The sequence below is a fragment of the Mizuhopecten yessoensis genome, unplaced genomic scaffold (genome assembly GCF_002113885.1).
Source record: "Mizuhopecten yessoensis strain PY_sf001 unplaced genomic scaffold, ASM211388v2 scaffold6261, whole genome shotgun sequence".
Lineage (NCBI taxonomy): Eukaryota > Metazoa > Mollusca > Bivalvia > Pectinida > Pectinidae > Mizuhopecten > Mizuhopecten yessoensis.
In genome coordinates, this window is record NW_018406461.1 from 57,496 (window position 1) to 73,581 (window position 16,086).

The 16,086-nt window shown below is 36.7% G+C and overlaps 1 protein-coding gene across 1 annotated transcript; it reads right to left on the reverse strand.

The window, feature by feature from the left end:
• Positions 1-1,028: 1,028 nt before the first annotated feature.
• On the reverse strand, positions 1,029-12,300 carry LOC110451876. Its single transcript, XM_021500095.1, has 9 exons — positions 12,233-12,300; positions 10,217-10,334; positions 7,667-8,695; positions 6,897-6,989; positions 6,309-6,401; positions 3,529-3,702; positions 2,827-2,912; positions 1,833-1,969; positions 1,029-1,386 (listed from the first exon to the last, which is right to left on the reverse strand). Exons 1-9 carry the CDS (start codon positions 12,274-12,276, stop codon positions 1,334-1,336), a joined length of 1,827 nt encoding a protein of 608 aa, XP_021355770.1. The 5' UTR covers positions 12,277-12,300; the 3' UTR covers positions 1,029-1,333.
• Between the last annotated feature and the right edge of the window lie 3,786 nt (positions 12,301-16,086).

Consider the following 16,086-nt stretch of genomic DNA (forward strand, 5'->3'; position numbering starts at 1 on the left):
CTAACCATGCATCAATGTTTAAACTTGAAATATTTATTATAAATCATGAATTTCAAAACTTTTTAAAATATGTAATTGTATTAAATCTTGCGTTATACCTTTATCTCTCCTAGCCGCTATCTTTGGACCATTTCGATGACAACATGCTTGTTATGTTTAGACGTTTATGTATGGTTAGCGGTGTAGCGTTCTTCTGATTATCTGCATGTACTTGAAACACTCGAGTGAAACGGGTTCAGTTTATTATGGCAGTATTGCAAGAGCACAATGGGGAGGGATAATTGCGTTCCTAACGTATGTAAAAATAAGTCAAGTTAAGTCAAGGAAACAGAATATATAATTAAAAAGCAGTTAAGTCGGCTCATACAAACAACAGAACAACGTAAAATATAGCCTCAATGATCCACTTTGAACGAAATTAATTCTCAATTGATAGCATATGAGTTCGGGAATCATTTTTGTTTGCATTTGGACCATTGTTGCCTCAATTAAAGACATCCAGCAACTGCCAGTTATACTGTGTTGAAATTAACGTAAAATAAGAAAATCAAAATTGATTATTAATGCAGTCTCTTAGATAAAAATGTAGCTGAAAAGCATTACATATCAGCAGGAATATTTTATTTACAAAAATCGAATCTAAGCAGAAATGTTTCATCAAACGAAAAACAACAAATCTCAGTGCAATGTATTTGATGGCAAAAAATTGCATCTTAGTAGAAATCCTTTTGGACGGAATTTAATATTATCAGCCGTATACTGTTAACTAAAATTTTGCACCATTGTAGCCATGTTTAACGATAAAGCTGCTGGTTATCAGTACAGCTTCGATCTGAATTTAGACACACACATACACACTATAGAAAAGATACAAACCATGATATATCACACAGCCAAATCAAAAAAAACTTATTCTAATGGTGTGATGACTGAGCTCTCCATTTAAAATGTTTAAACTACAATACAGTATACAGCTTTTTGTTGTTACATGTACGTTATAACATTGCTATGCTAGAGCTCGCCTCTTTGCGATGCTAAAGTTGATTAAAACACAGCAATACTGGGTTTGTCTCTTTCGCGTTTCAATATCCCACAGCTATGCCTAGTCATGCTGGCGTCTCATTGTGACATAGCGTTGCCGAGTCTGTCATTTTGGCGTTTCGTTATAACATGGCGATGCCAGGTTTGTCTCTTTCGCGTTTCAACCTTCCACAGCTATGCCGAGTCTGTCATTATGGCGTTTCATTGTGACACAACAATGCTGGAGTTTGTTTTCCCTGACGTTACATTATCACACAAATATTCTTGAGTCTGTCTTTCTGACGTTTCATTATTAAACGGCGATGCTTGAGCTGATCTCTATGGCGTTACCGTCAGACACTTCAACTGTGAGGAGGAAAGTTACAGATTGTATACATAACGAATAAATGGATAATACTCAATTAAATGAACACGAAAAGAGGCAGTCTGTTGCAAGGAAGGTAGATTAACCCTAAACAAACAATTCCCTTGGAATAAAAAATGGTTCTGATAATTGCTTAATGCTTTGGTAAAATCAGTTCACTTAGATCTAAACATTTTTTAATGAGCTACCGAATAATGGGTTCTAACATTTTTGTTGATCAATTGATTGATCAAATGATCATTGCGACTATTAACACGAAAATAGCACAAAAGGTCACACGGAGTGACTCTAGAGATGGCTCATAGATTCGGAGTTTTCAACTATTTGGAGTCCTATGCTGAGTTGTCTGCCGTACTTCTGTTTCTTTCCGCTAGGCTGCGCTTCATTTTGCGAAGCAGACTAAAAATGTATGTAGGGACACACTTACGTCCCTGTTCCTCGTCGTCAATACCGACGACCTTGGCCAGCGCCAGCACCAGGAAGCTGATGAATGTGGAGCCCCCGGGCATTGATAGCATGATACTCCTATAGAACAGCTTACAGTCGTCCGAATGCGCATCCAGCCTACAGTACAGGATCTTATACTAGATTATATAATATACGACTCGAGAAGCTTTCACTTTTCGTTAGCGAGATAAATGAAATCTTGAATGCAAATTGCTTCAATCTTGTAGAGAATGGAAAATTAATCGTGACATAATTTTAAATATTTTTTATTATATTAAGAAACAAAAATACTACTTTTTTAACATTTATGATGGTGTGTGATACAGTCCCATGACATGTTAAACATAATCCCCCAATGCGGGGTAACATTGCAAACCTTATATGTCCTTTCAAATCACCAACGGAACGTATATTTTATCTTATGTGGTGGTTTATTTTGGCTCCAGATGTACAAATAGTGGAATTGTCTTTCTGCGGGAATACGATCATGCTTCCTAGGTTTATATATTTTTGTATTTTTTTCAATTTCATAAGCAATATTGAAGTGTGATTTGTTTTTATGACGTCACAGATACAACAAATGGATATTACACATGGTAAAGATCACTCATTTCTTTTACAAAGGATCTTAACTGAGTTTCATTTCTATGTGAAATGAAACGAATTATGAAGTTTTATTTTGCTATTTTTTTTTCCCATTAGTTTCTAAGAAAACTATGCTTATAAGAACTTTGATATTGCCGAGATTTTCCTTTAAACTCATTTTTATTTTTGGTTTTTAGAAATTAGAGAGTGAAAAGTATTAGCAAGATGAGTGTTTAAAACAGTGGGGTGTCCATTGCCGTATTTGTAGCTGTTATAACAATTCGGATTCCGTCATTCGAATGAAAAGTGGCCAGATTATAAACGTCCAGTAATTATGTATATGAATAAGCAGGTTTTCCGGATTAAGATCTCGCTGAAGAACTACGTACCTGCACGGACTGAGGACCTGTAACAAAAGGACAGCAACTGCCTGGATAATCTTCTCGTTAACACCGAACACGGCTGCCCCAGAGTCCTGAAATTTACATAACGTGTCTGATTGGATGATGTTAATCACATGACAGGGAAATACAAAATATTGTCTCCTTACGCGCTCGAATTTCCGCAGTCAGATTTTCCTTATTTTGAACCTCTCTAGACAATATGTTGTACAAAGAGATCTAAAACCGAGTTCCGAACGACTGAAGCAGACGACAACAATGGCGCGTCAACCTGATCATCTTACTATAAACACAGGCACATTTGCAGGAACAACACACATGTCAAAATGTTGAATTTTGTCTATTTAGTCCGATATGTTATTACTAGAATTAAAGAAAGTCCCTCTGTGTTTGAGTAGGCGTGAGTTCGAAGAACGTTCAGAAACATTTTTTGTCGGATGAAGCAAATTTACTACATATAAATTAACGATGTATGATTATTTGGCAATGATCGTTGATTTCACAAATTTACCATAAATTTAATTTTGTTTTTTGTTTTTGTTAACATCTTTCAGACTTTTAGATATTCATATACACTAAACGCTGTTTGTTCCTTGCGTTTAATTGAAAGAAAAATAATGATTGAGATCTTGAGATAAACATTATAACAAAGATAATGATAACAAGGTTTAAAGATAAGCACAGACTTACGACAGGAGATCCGGTCAGATCGGTCATCATGGACACAGATCGGACCTGTAGTGTGGACAGTCCGACTCCCAGCAGACAGGCAGTGGCGTACACCTGACTACTTGTCTCGACAGGTATAAAGAATAGCCAGACGGACGCTCCCAAAACACAGCCTTCTCCTATAGCAAATGTTCGCTGAAAGACATGGATCTTATTAAGTTTGTACAACTTCAGTATTTAATACATGTGCTAAGAACCTGTTCCATACATTCGTGATATATTAGATGTGATCGCATGACCTTTTTCACACTACGATCCCTATCAACCCGATACCTCCATATCAGCCCTAGGGGCTGAAGGCCTGAGGGTCTATATGGGTCGAGGGCTGATACGGAATAGGATGAAGAATTGGTCATGTGATAACCTGTTTATAACACATGTATAATAAACACTTGAAATAGTTTAATCAACATATAAATCATCAATAAATATAGTAGAATATGAGCATATTAAAACCTGGAATATAAGTTTGCTGTGTGTTTTAAGTAGTATTGCAAATACTGTTGGTGTTGTATAGCAGTATATGATAAAACGGTTATAATACACTTCTAAATAGTACATTATTAGGGTAGATATGAGGGGATTTGATAAAAACAACTTGTGCATTGCAGATATGTCACAGTTATCACAGTGATACAGTAGCATTTGTTTAAACTATCATCATTTTTATCTGTATTGTATTGATTGTACAACTTTATATAAAGCAAATTTGAAAAGGTATAGTTATTTCACGCCTTTTCTAGAAGCAGTCATAACCTCCTCAACATATCGGAACTCATCGGTTCTTATCCACTAATGAAACCGATGATTTTGAACAAGAATGGGTTACGAATACTTTAGCGTGGCGTCATTATTCCGCCATAGACGTCGTCTTGTCCGGCAAAGCTGTTCGATTTAAGTTTTTCGGGAGACAATTTAAACGACAAGGTGCAATATGGTACATTGTCAGTTAGCAGCACCTTGGGTCATATATCTTTTATTACTATATCATGTAATCAGCAATCTTATTTTGCGCTTACATTTTGAAAAATTAACGATAAAGCTGCTGGTTATCAGTACAGCTTCGATCTGAATTTAGACACACATATACACTATAGAAAAGATACAAACCATGATATATCACACAGCCAAATAAAAAAAAATCTTATTCTGATGGTGTGATGACTGAGCTCTCCATTTAAAATGTTTAAACTACAATACATTATACAGCTTTTTGTTGTTACATGTACGTTATAACATTGCTATGCTAGAGCTCGCCTCTTTGCGATGCTAAAGTTGATTATAACACAGCAATACCGGGTTTGTCTCTTTCGCGTTTCAATATCCCACAGCTATGCCTAGTCATGCTGGCGTTTCATTGTGACATAGCGTTGCTGGGTCGGTCATTTTGGCGTTTCGTTATAACATGGCGATGCCAGGTTTGTCTCCTCCACGTTTGCCTTGTTCAGTGTGTTAGGTTGAGCAAATATATATAAACAAACGCATCTTCCAGTGTTAAAGACAATTTTCTATTGCTTCCTCAAGCATGCAATAAGCCATCGAATCTGACAACTACACCGGGGACAAGTTGGGACACCGACCCCAGGGCTACTTTAGCCATGTGGTTAAAAACAATAGCGTTGCTTGAAATTCAGGTAAACAGTAAAATAATTTCATTTCAGCATTTTTTCACAAAGGATTGTTGGCATTCCGTGACGACTCAGGAACTGTTGTAAATAGTGCAAGCAAATAAAATGAAAATAATGGAATAATTCTTTCACAAAATCCTAAGAAACAGAAATAAAATTAAGCGTCCATAAAAACCCATGCAATGTTGATTTATGATATTGTAAACGTAATATTTTACGTCCCCATACCATGCCCATTTTTACCAATCCCAATAATGTATATTAAAAAGGTCCTGTATTCCCAAGCTAAGGTATAAACTGGTTATCTAAGAGTCCTTTTAAATTATGACCGAAGGACCCCCTGCCCTAGTTATCCCTCTCGGATGGCTCAACTTACCGCGTTTTGTGGTTCAACCTTACACGTGCCCTAACAGAACGTTAGGAAATAGTTTTAACGTACTAATTTTGAGATAAACGTAGATGATTTTTCATGCAATGAAAACGATTTTTTTGTTCTGTTATGATATGTATAAAAAGGCAAGGACTTGTAAAACATGGCTCAAGTCACCAAGGTGCCCCTTATTTCAACCAAGATTTCGCCATTTGTACCATTATTCAACTAAATTTCACAGTTCACCGTTTATAACAAAAAGTGTTTGAAAGTGTATCCTATGTAAACATGTAACGGTTGGCTGCTAAGCACAGAAAATCAGGGAAAACAAACAAACAACTCTACTATCTTTAATTGGGCTGCAGGTAACACGGCAGTTAGACCTTATGTGTTCGTTCATCTGGTTCGACTCCCCAGAATCAGACAGTTACCATGCAGCAAGGTCATGGAGTCCACTGAATATCACATCAGTCCGGGCGACTAATAACTATCTTACACTTAAGATCTATAGGATAGCGCACTTGCCTTTCACCAATGCGGCCGGGGTTCGATTCCCTGATCGGACGTGAAAAGGTATGGGGTCACCTACCCGAGCACGTGGGTTTTCTCCGGGTACTCCGGTTACCTCCCACATTCAGACCCTCCGCACGCTAACATCCGGGCCAACAAGAGTGTTTAATATAAGTTGAAATAACTTGTTTCATAATTGTTGGAAATTAAATTTATACTGATATGTACGTTACCTTTCGGCCGTATTTGGCGTTGATTTTCCTTGTCACCAAGGTGGCTATGAATCCAGATATGTACACGACAAGAGGTATTATGGCCGTAGATATCTACAACAGGTAAACCCAGTTCACGTCATTGTGGATATGAAGATTGAATTAAACCTTATCAATTACGTACTTTACCAGTAATAACCGCTCCCTCGCCAAGTAAACAACACTCCCCAATGCACCATAACTTATACATTAATACTTTAAGTCAATGTCATTGATATGGTTCATGAGATCTGAACACACAACTCCGTCTCGATATTGTTGGGTTGCAATTGCAATCGATGTTGTAACAAAAACCTACAAAAAAATGGTCAATGTAACACATTTAATTTGAAAATAATAACTTAAGAGGACAGAATAAAGGAACAGTACAATAACATTAGTTTTGTTGTTCAAATATTGAAAAAACAAAATTGACTCTTTCCGGTAACTGTATCTTATTGCTATTATTACGTTAAAGGTCATCGTTCACAGTGCTCCAAAGGCCAAGCATTTGCATTGTGATTTGCCGTGACAATGATCTTGACTCTGGTATTTGACCTTGACCTTTACCTTGCCCATGGCCAGAGATTCAGTGAGGTAGAGCGGCATGTAGACCTGGGCTATGAGGAATGCCAGCTTTGAGCAGGCGTGGATGACGACACTCTGGAACACAAAATTACCACAAACCGTTTTCATGCTTAAGCATGGATTCTGTGCTCAAACCACTTTTTTGTAACTCACTTAAGTCATGTTAAACAATCAAAAAGTCAATTGTAAACATTGAAAATAATGTTCGGCTTTAAATATCTTATTTTTTCCCCAAATCATTGACAAAATAAGATTTGTTTAATGATATAGAAAATATAGAAAAAAAAATTATGCTTGAGCATGAGAACGGTATCATTAATACGGGCTCATGACCTGGCTGTTCAGAGAATGGTAAGCTTAATAAGAGATGGTGACTTTGAATTTTCTACATGTAGTTATGATTTTGAATTTCGATATTCTCCATAGAATACTAAATGCAACAAATTGGTAAAAGTGTCGGTAAGTAAATAATGCCTAGACCAACTGAGATCAGGAGCTCCAAATTTGATTAATATTTAATGTCGACAAATCACAAACTCATTTACAAAAGAAACTGAATCTGATATTTCATACTACTTAATTTGTTTCTCAAAAGTGTTATCATAACTTTGATAAAGATCAGTAAACTGAACCGTCTGGAAGTTTGTTTAAAAATTCATTAGAATATCCGAAATATCAAACAGTTAAATATGTTTTTAATTTTTCAGGTAAAACTTCTGTGGCTTCCTTCCGACTTCATCAAACATGTTTACCTTAAAAAACTTTGGTTTCTTACACATTCCTTTGAACCAAGGGCAGCAGTCCCGTTTCTTATTTGACCTCTGAACTCGGTCATGTGACCTGTCGTTATCTTTTTGTCGTCTACAACAGCAATAGCATGATTTGGACTTTTCCGGATTTTTTGCACTATTTTTAGATTGTTTTGTCGATTTACCGGTTCTTATTTTGACTGAAGCCTGACCGGATGACATTGATTTGTCCTTGACCTTGGGACACAAACAACACCACGGTGATATCTTTTGTGACGTACTAACGTCACGTGATTTCCGTCCACTTACTCCAGGTGAAGGCGACCTACTTCCTGTTTTGTTGCTTCCGACACGTAGCATCTGTTTTGCTTTAAAATTACCACCGACTCTCTTAGTGTTAACAACCAAGTTCGCGGTTTTCTTCAGATCGAGGTTTGGTGTTTGTGTCTGAGACTTCTCTGTATTTGTAGCGACCAATTTATCCTTTTCTGGTGTAGTCGGTGCTTTTAACTTTTCGTTGTTGGTTAATCCAGATGTGGCTGCCTTAACAGTATTCACTTGACCTTTACTTTGAACTGTCACTTTGTTGTTGTCTGGTCCTTGAACCTTGCTCCCAGTTGCCATTTTATTGCCATCTGTCATTTTTTGAACATTTATAACAAGGTGTCCAGTTTTCGAAAAATTACGTGGTGATTTTGTCCTGGTTTCCTCGTTATTTATTGGTTGGAGTGTTTGTGATGATCTGGTTTGTCCATCAGATTGTCTTCTGGACATAAGCTGGCTGGAACCACCAGAAAGTGACCGTTTCCTCTCCGACATCTTGCCAGTGTCTACAGTCAGCGTCGCCATATTGGAACCCCTCCGTAAGTTGCTAGCCTTCGTGCTACCGTACGGATGAACGACCTTTGACCTGTAACAGCACCCGTTGAACTGGGTTTTGGCATCTTCACAGGTTTGGGTTTTCTCGGGAACCAGGAGGTAAAACGTGATACAACAGGACCCACCGACTACCAGGATAAAGTAGGAGATATACTGGAATATATAATACCACCAGGATAAAGTAGCCGATATACTGGAATAAGAGAGTCACATGATTAGACACATATTATACTACCAGGATTAAGTAGCCGATATACTGGAATCAGAGAGTCACATGATTAGATACGATAAAGTAGGCGATATAAAGGAATTGTGGAGCCACATTATTAGTAGTTCGTTCAAACAGACCGTTGATCACTTTGTAATTCTCTGTTTGGCGTAGCTTGCACAGACAACAAGAGTCTGGTTAAACGAGACTTCATCATTAGATACATAGTATACTACCAGGATAAACTTGGAGGTATATACTACCAGGATAAAGAAGGCGATATACTGGAATAAGAGAGTCACATGATTAGATACATGTATACTGGAATTAGAGAGTCACATAATTAGATGTATTTTATACTTCCATGATAAAGTAGAAGATATACCGAAATTAGCGAGTCACCTTATTAAATACTACCAAAATGAAGTAGACAATTTAACTTCATCACTTCATCAAATCCAGCAATAGATTTTGAACGGTGTTTTTAAGCTGTGTATTTTACCTGTGTGAATATTATATAAATATCTACTTCATGTTTATGCCAATGTTCATTGTTGTCATGTTATTGTAAATGTATGACGTGAGAAGGATATGATAAGTTGTAATAACTTGTGCCCAAAACCCTTGTTTAATTTTATTGGCAATAAAATATGTTTAAAGTAAAGGCAATATAAAATGGAATAAGAAAGTCCTATAATGAGATTTTGCCATGTTATAGTAGGAGATTTTCCACAGTAAAGTGACTCCGCATGAATTTACCACGTCACAATATGTGTTACCACGTACAATGTAACACTTCTACTGTCTAAAAAGCGCGAAAATAAAACGGAGCTTAATCAGAGGTGGTTGCAGTAAGCAAATAAAGTACAAACTTTCGCGTGCAGTACATTTACACCCGTAATTATCGTGTTCCGATAAGATGGCTTTCTACGTACAGTAAAACTTGTTTTTGTTTTTTATAAACTAACATTTTCACTTTGAAGTAGTTCTAAATGACATTAAGTTTAACGCAATTGCATTTTGTGAGATCATTTTGAAAACTTTTCACATGCGGTACAGTTAACCTTTATACAGCCGACACTCAACAGAAATAAAATAAAAAATAACAAAACAAGTCTGTATTCACCTGACAATTCGAGTTATTCAGTGCATATAATTTTGTCATATTTAATAATGGAATTGGCTTCAAAATGAAAGCAAATATGAGTGATACATTAATAGCTGTATTTACATGCTCTGCAAATCTCGACCCCGTTTATCAATCTCATGAAATGGACACGCGTTCGACAATATACCTTAAATACTGGAAGCTATATCTGTGCGATGTGCGTATATGTATTATTATTCGCTCTTTGCTGTCAACAAGTAATGGTTCTGATTGTTTTCCTCATTAGAGCAATGGTTCTACATCACCATAGTGTTTCCTCCTTCAACATTGGCAGAGATCACGTGGAAATCTTACTCACCGAGAACGAGACTGCGTCTCCTCTTGTGAAGGCAGAACTGCTGACGTCACCGGAAACACCGAGGACAATGGCGGCGACCACGAACACAGAAATGTTAGCCGCAAGCGAACTGCTACTCCTTCAGAGTAAAATAAGCTTTATTCCATAATATTTAAACTCAAACATTTACTCATAAAATCCATCATGAAATGATGCAAAGCATACACAGTCATTAGCATCTGTAAAAACGTTTTGTTAAAATCAAAAATGTATTCTAAAATAATGTGCTTTTCGTAAGTTAATGAGTTGGAATTGATAATAAATGATTTTCAAAGATGTCTTGGGGGAAAACAGTAATTCGTGTACAATGAAGATTTTCCAGGAAATATAAAAAGTATTTTTTCCATTATGCATATGTATGTTGTGAACACTAGCCCCTACCACCTCCCTGTATTATCAGCAAAGCTTGTTATGAACGATAAAAAGGACTATGTATAAGTACATACATGTAGTACTTGCTTCCCAATCATCACAATCAAATGTCTTGTGTTGTTGTACAAGTTAATTGGCATGATTCAAAGTGATTTAAACGAAACTAACCCTCCCTCAAAACGTATGTGTTAAATGTTTATTTGCATACTTTCAATCTTTTGAATAATGACTTAAAAGCATGACAGGCAAATATAAAACATACACACACTCGTGGCTATCCATATTTGCAGTTGAACTAGAGCATCTTTATGTAGGACATATGGCTTGGACTTTCGGTTCTTGAAACTTGCTCTTTTCCCCCGTTAATCCGTACCGTCATACCGATGTTTACACACCTAATGTGAAACATTCTAGTTCAAAATGGAAAAAGAAATTGTATGCCGTGGCGCGATGACCATTGTCACTCGCCTACACCTCTGTTGTCAGTTTTTCCTTTAAAACGCTACTTGTCTAAACAAACAAAAGAAGAAGACTTTTTTTGGTCTGGAGCATTGCTATGCGAACGCAACTAAACGTTTCATTAAAGAAAGGTGTGTCTCCCACAGGGCATAGAGGGGCAGGGCCCAAAAGGAAATATAGGTTGATATTTAAACTCCTACTACTAGAGTTCGGATAAAGGGTTGATTTCTAGTCTGTAGCAAGTCTGGTATAAAGGAACTCATCAATGGAAATAGGATCTGATTCCCAGTTCTGTTTCTCTTTACAATACTAGGAACTACTGTACAGTAGGCAGGATCCAACTTCAGGCTCCGTAACTTACAGTTATTGACTAAAAACCAACTGATGGAGTCCTTATATCTATGTCAAGCTAGGTTAGGAGAACAAAAATGTCTACCGGTATTGTATAACGTGTATACACCATGTCCCACAGATAACAAAAAAAAAAAGGTTAAAAGGATGGCCGAGTTTGTTCGCCAGCTACCCAAACACGTACATCACTATTACAGAAACACATAGGTAAGGCACAAATCAAGGAGATCGTTCTATAAATTCAAAACGAATGAAACCAAACAAAAGCTAATCATGATACGAGTTTACCCATTTAATGTTTCATAGCAAGTGCCTGGCGATAAAAAAAATAAGGACGGCAGAGTTAGCTCCCTTATAGCACATGCCGAATCTTTCAGGACCTGGGTCTGTTTCCGGCTTTTACAAATACCAGTACCCAAAACGGAAAATTGAAGAAAAAAAAACTTTTCTGTAATATCAACAATTTTAAGTATTTTTTTTTTAATTTGTAAGAATACAAAAAAATTATTTCTATAATATGAGTTTATTCCTGTTTTCCGAATCAGAATACATAATCCATGCACGCGCCAGTTTTCAACAACGTAAACAACATTTTTTTCGAGTTTGAAATATGTCTTCTGATGCTATTTGAACGTGCTTTCTTCCTAACATGTGTTTCAGTGTTACGTATCAAATGAAAACACAGTGTATATTGTTTGATCTCCAGTCATAATAATGCACTATGTCTTATATGACTCAACAATTTACCCTAACCAAAGACGTCCCTTGTAACAAACAAGTGAATTAAAAATGTACCTCCAAGCGCTCAGTAAATTTCTCTCTGACGTCAGACCGGTCATGTCCCGTAGAATGGCTTTGTGAGACACCTGTGCGCACGTGAAGGCGAAAGCCAGCAGGATAAATAAAGTTGCGTACACAAGAAAACGGGGCCAGTCATCTACTTCCGGTACCAACAGGAAGCTGAACGTCAGCACGATACAAATACTCAGCATAACCGAACCTGTGTGTAGTAACGAAAAATGACATGAATTGATATTTTTGAACGAATCTAAATTGAATTTCGTTTCTTTTATTTCTTTTCTTTTTTACGACATATATTTTGTCATTCACCGATTTATGGTAATAATTAAATATACATGTATATATATAACACAAAACTCTCAAAACAGAACCTTTTATCTTGAAGTTTTGTCGAAAAGGAATATGACTTACTGCATTTATACGCCGTGGTTGACAAGATCCCCTCTACAATGCGAGTCTTAGCTCTGTACTCTCAGCTTAGAGCATATTAACAAGAGACAAAACAAGACTTCCCCCTGTCTTGTTTTGGGTGCTCTTTCTCTGTTCTATCTCTCTAGGTATTCAATTACCTTTACTTAAGCGTGAACATACGTCTGGTGGTGATTTTCAAAGATATGTAAAACGATAATTGATAACTTTTATAGAAGGATTCCTTTACCGTTCTTAAAACATAAATCACTACATATACCTACAGTTAACATGGAAATCGAAGTTGTAGTAATATGGTCGGAATGGAATATTGCCCCTTCAGTCAGGATTTTGCTTATATTGTCTCAGCGAGCAAAGCATGCTAGGTAATGAAATGATGTTTGTCGATTTTCAACACAACACAAGATTTCCTGGATAAATCGAGCAATGACAGAGTAAGTTTGCTACCATCCTGTGTTTTTTTTGCCACATATTTCTATCGACTCCAGGAAACATATTGTGGAGTCATTGCAGAACGAGGTTTTTTATATGTTTCTTTTGAAAGACATTGCCCTATGTTTCATATTGGTAGACATTATAGTTAAGTCCATAACAAATGTTCGGTGCCTTTCATCACCGATGTGTCCTTGAAAGTCTTAGCGTACAAATGTCTTCAATGTGTTATCACCTGTGTGTGTTACATTGTACAGCGATTCAAATTGGGAAGGGCGTTTTCTTTGAATTACCTAGAATGTGCCATGATTTCCGGCGTCCAACGTAACAGCATATTATCAGTTTCCTTGACAACACAATGATGAGAGGTCGGGAAAGCGCATCCGCGACCAGGATTACAAAAAGTATGTATCCTGCAAACGTTACGTTGATCTGCAAACCAACGGTAACGTAGATCGCAATGAAACTCAACAAGAATGATGTGATCATGTCGTTAAGCACGTGACCGGCGCCATATGCAAATTTTTCCCTGATAGGAACCTTTCTGTTCTTGTTTGGATGTGACTTGTTGCTGAAACACAAATAAGGTTTAGATATTGTGACATTTTCCATGTTGGGAAACAGAGCCAAATTGAGTCAGAGGCCGCGGCAGACAGAAGCATTGAGACAGAGGCAGGAGCAGACAGAGTGGAGAAACGGACAAACAGGCAGTGATAAAGAAATGGGCGGACAGGCGGACACAAAGAGACAAAGACAGCAGACAAGCGGACAGACACGCAGAAACAGACACACTAGGACAGAGTGAGACAGACAGATAGACAATATACGTGAAAATATTGAACCGTGAATAGTGTACAGTGCGTGTTTTCATTAAATACTATATACCTGTATTTGCATACAGAATATTTATTTGTTAAATTATATTTGAAATGTGATTCGTGAGATTAATATGTAACTTGGAAAGTGCGACGTTAGAGTAAACAATAAAATGATAAATCATGTTATAATTTGTTTTTGTACAAAATTTTAGAAAATAATTACCAGATCTGGTATTTGAACTAAATGCTGAATAATAATAAGTGTAATTGAATTTATCCGATAATGTTATCCAGAGAATTAACCCATGTCATATTTTTTTGCGTATTAACCCATTAAATACGACCTACCATCCCTTTGATTGGTTGTAAGTTTCAATTGTTTCAATTGTGACGTCACGCCTAGGACAAGTACATGACGTCACAGACTTACGCACTGGAGTCAAAATGGCGTTTTTTGACATTTCAAGTTTGCATGAAAATTGTCGTTTTACAGAAATAAATGCCACAAATCTTGGTTATGTGATAAAAAGGATCCTATACTCGTTTTCATTTCATGTGAAATTTATGAAACTCGTCACGAATTGTTTATCTTAGCTCGCCAGTGGCTCGCTAAAATGAAAAATTATTTTCATAAATCTCATATGAAATGGAAACTCATGCAAGATCCTGTATTTATTATGAGATGAACAGATTCCAGAAATGGTAAATATAAGTATTGAACTTCTTTCAGTTGGTATTCATACATGTAGGCAATGTGAAAAGCATGTCCAACATTAATAGCGCGCTTCATTGAATTTGCCTTTGTCCAGTTGACCGTCATATTGCCTATGAATGCCAACTGAAAGCAGTTCAGTGCTTAAATGCACTGTATCAGCCTCAGTTGAAACTGGATTAATATTTCCATGGTAACCGATGATGTGATGTGACAAGGATAATAATATGGGACAGACTCGAGGAAGGACACAAATCTTATGGGGGATGGAGTTCCAGGGGGAGGGGGAGGGCACAGGCGAGGATGGAGCAGCCCGAAGATCATAACATGTTATATATACACACATGTAGAACGTCTTATATGTTTGATTTAAATATACAACAGAACGTCTTAGATGATATATGTTGAATGATTGCGAAGTGAAGGAGTAGACGAAACATTGCAAAATTATTAAATCAGTAAAAGAATTACATTTTATTTTCTGAAGAACACGTAGGTGTGGTAGGAGCAGGGTATCATTGTGTCAGACATTACTATGTGACGTTTCCGTGAATACCTACAAAGTTATTTTCATATCATGATTTTAAATGAATACATTAGTGTGTACGTGAGAAATAATCATAACGTGCAGAAATTGTGACTATTTATACCTACCTTTGAGCTGGTGGCATTTTTGATCAGGGAAGGCCTCAGGAATCAGACGAAGAAATTATTGTCATGCTTAATTTTCATCTTCGCCCTGTTCTTAACAGCTAACAACCGATCTGTATGCATTAAACAAAGGGTAACCAACAAGTAGGTTTATTACGTGTACGACCCCGTCACGTAAGGCCAGCGATGAATATTATAGATACTTATCAACCGTGTTTGACTTACAATAGATCACTGTATTAGCCACACTTGTACCTGTGCGTGTTATACTTGTACAGGTAGGTACGGGTACTGATTACAGGAAGGAGAAATTTCTGGCCACACCTGACCGCCCCGGAATCAATGTCGCTATTATTCATTATAGTCGCCCTTTCACCCCTATTCTCACGATCTGAACCCCGTTAATGATGTTACTGAAACATAACATTCCAAAGGATATTTGTTATTGACTTCACAAAAATATAATGCCGTTTTTATACGTGTATTTAATAACATTTTGAAAAGTGAAGAGGTAAAAAGTGTTCAAATTAATTAATCTGAGTCTTAAGCTGACATTCTGCAGGACAGAACATAACACTATGGAGGTCCTGAGCTGAAACACATTTTTTTCAATTCAGTGTTATTTGTGTGTGTTTAGAATGCTGTTTGTTTGTTGTTTTTTTTTTATTGTGGTGTTTTAATATTTTCATTTTCTTTCTTGTTATGGTATACATGTATTTTGAAAAAGCGATGTATGTACCGTTTGTAAAAAACATCGAATTGGTGTTTTGTTGAAAATATTCTTTGATATACATCGCAAGGGTTAA

What these genes read in the sequence shown, in the direction of transcription:
- LOC110451876 (XM_021500095.1), bottom strand. Translation starts at nt 12,276, where the DNA reads ATGACCGGTCTGACGTCAGAGAGAAATTTACTGAGCGCTTGGAG. An exon ending in AATTTACTGAGCGCTTGGAG is followed by an intron (nt 10,335 to 12,232) that starts GTACATTTTTAA and finishes TTTACTCTGAAG; the next exon opens with GAGTAGCAGTTCGCTTGCGG. An exon ending in ATCTGACCGGATCTCCTGTC is followed by an intron (nt 2,913 to 3,528) that starts GTAAGTCTGTGC and finishes TGTAAATTTCAG; the next exon opens with GACTCTGGGGCAGCCGTGTT.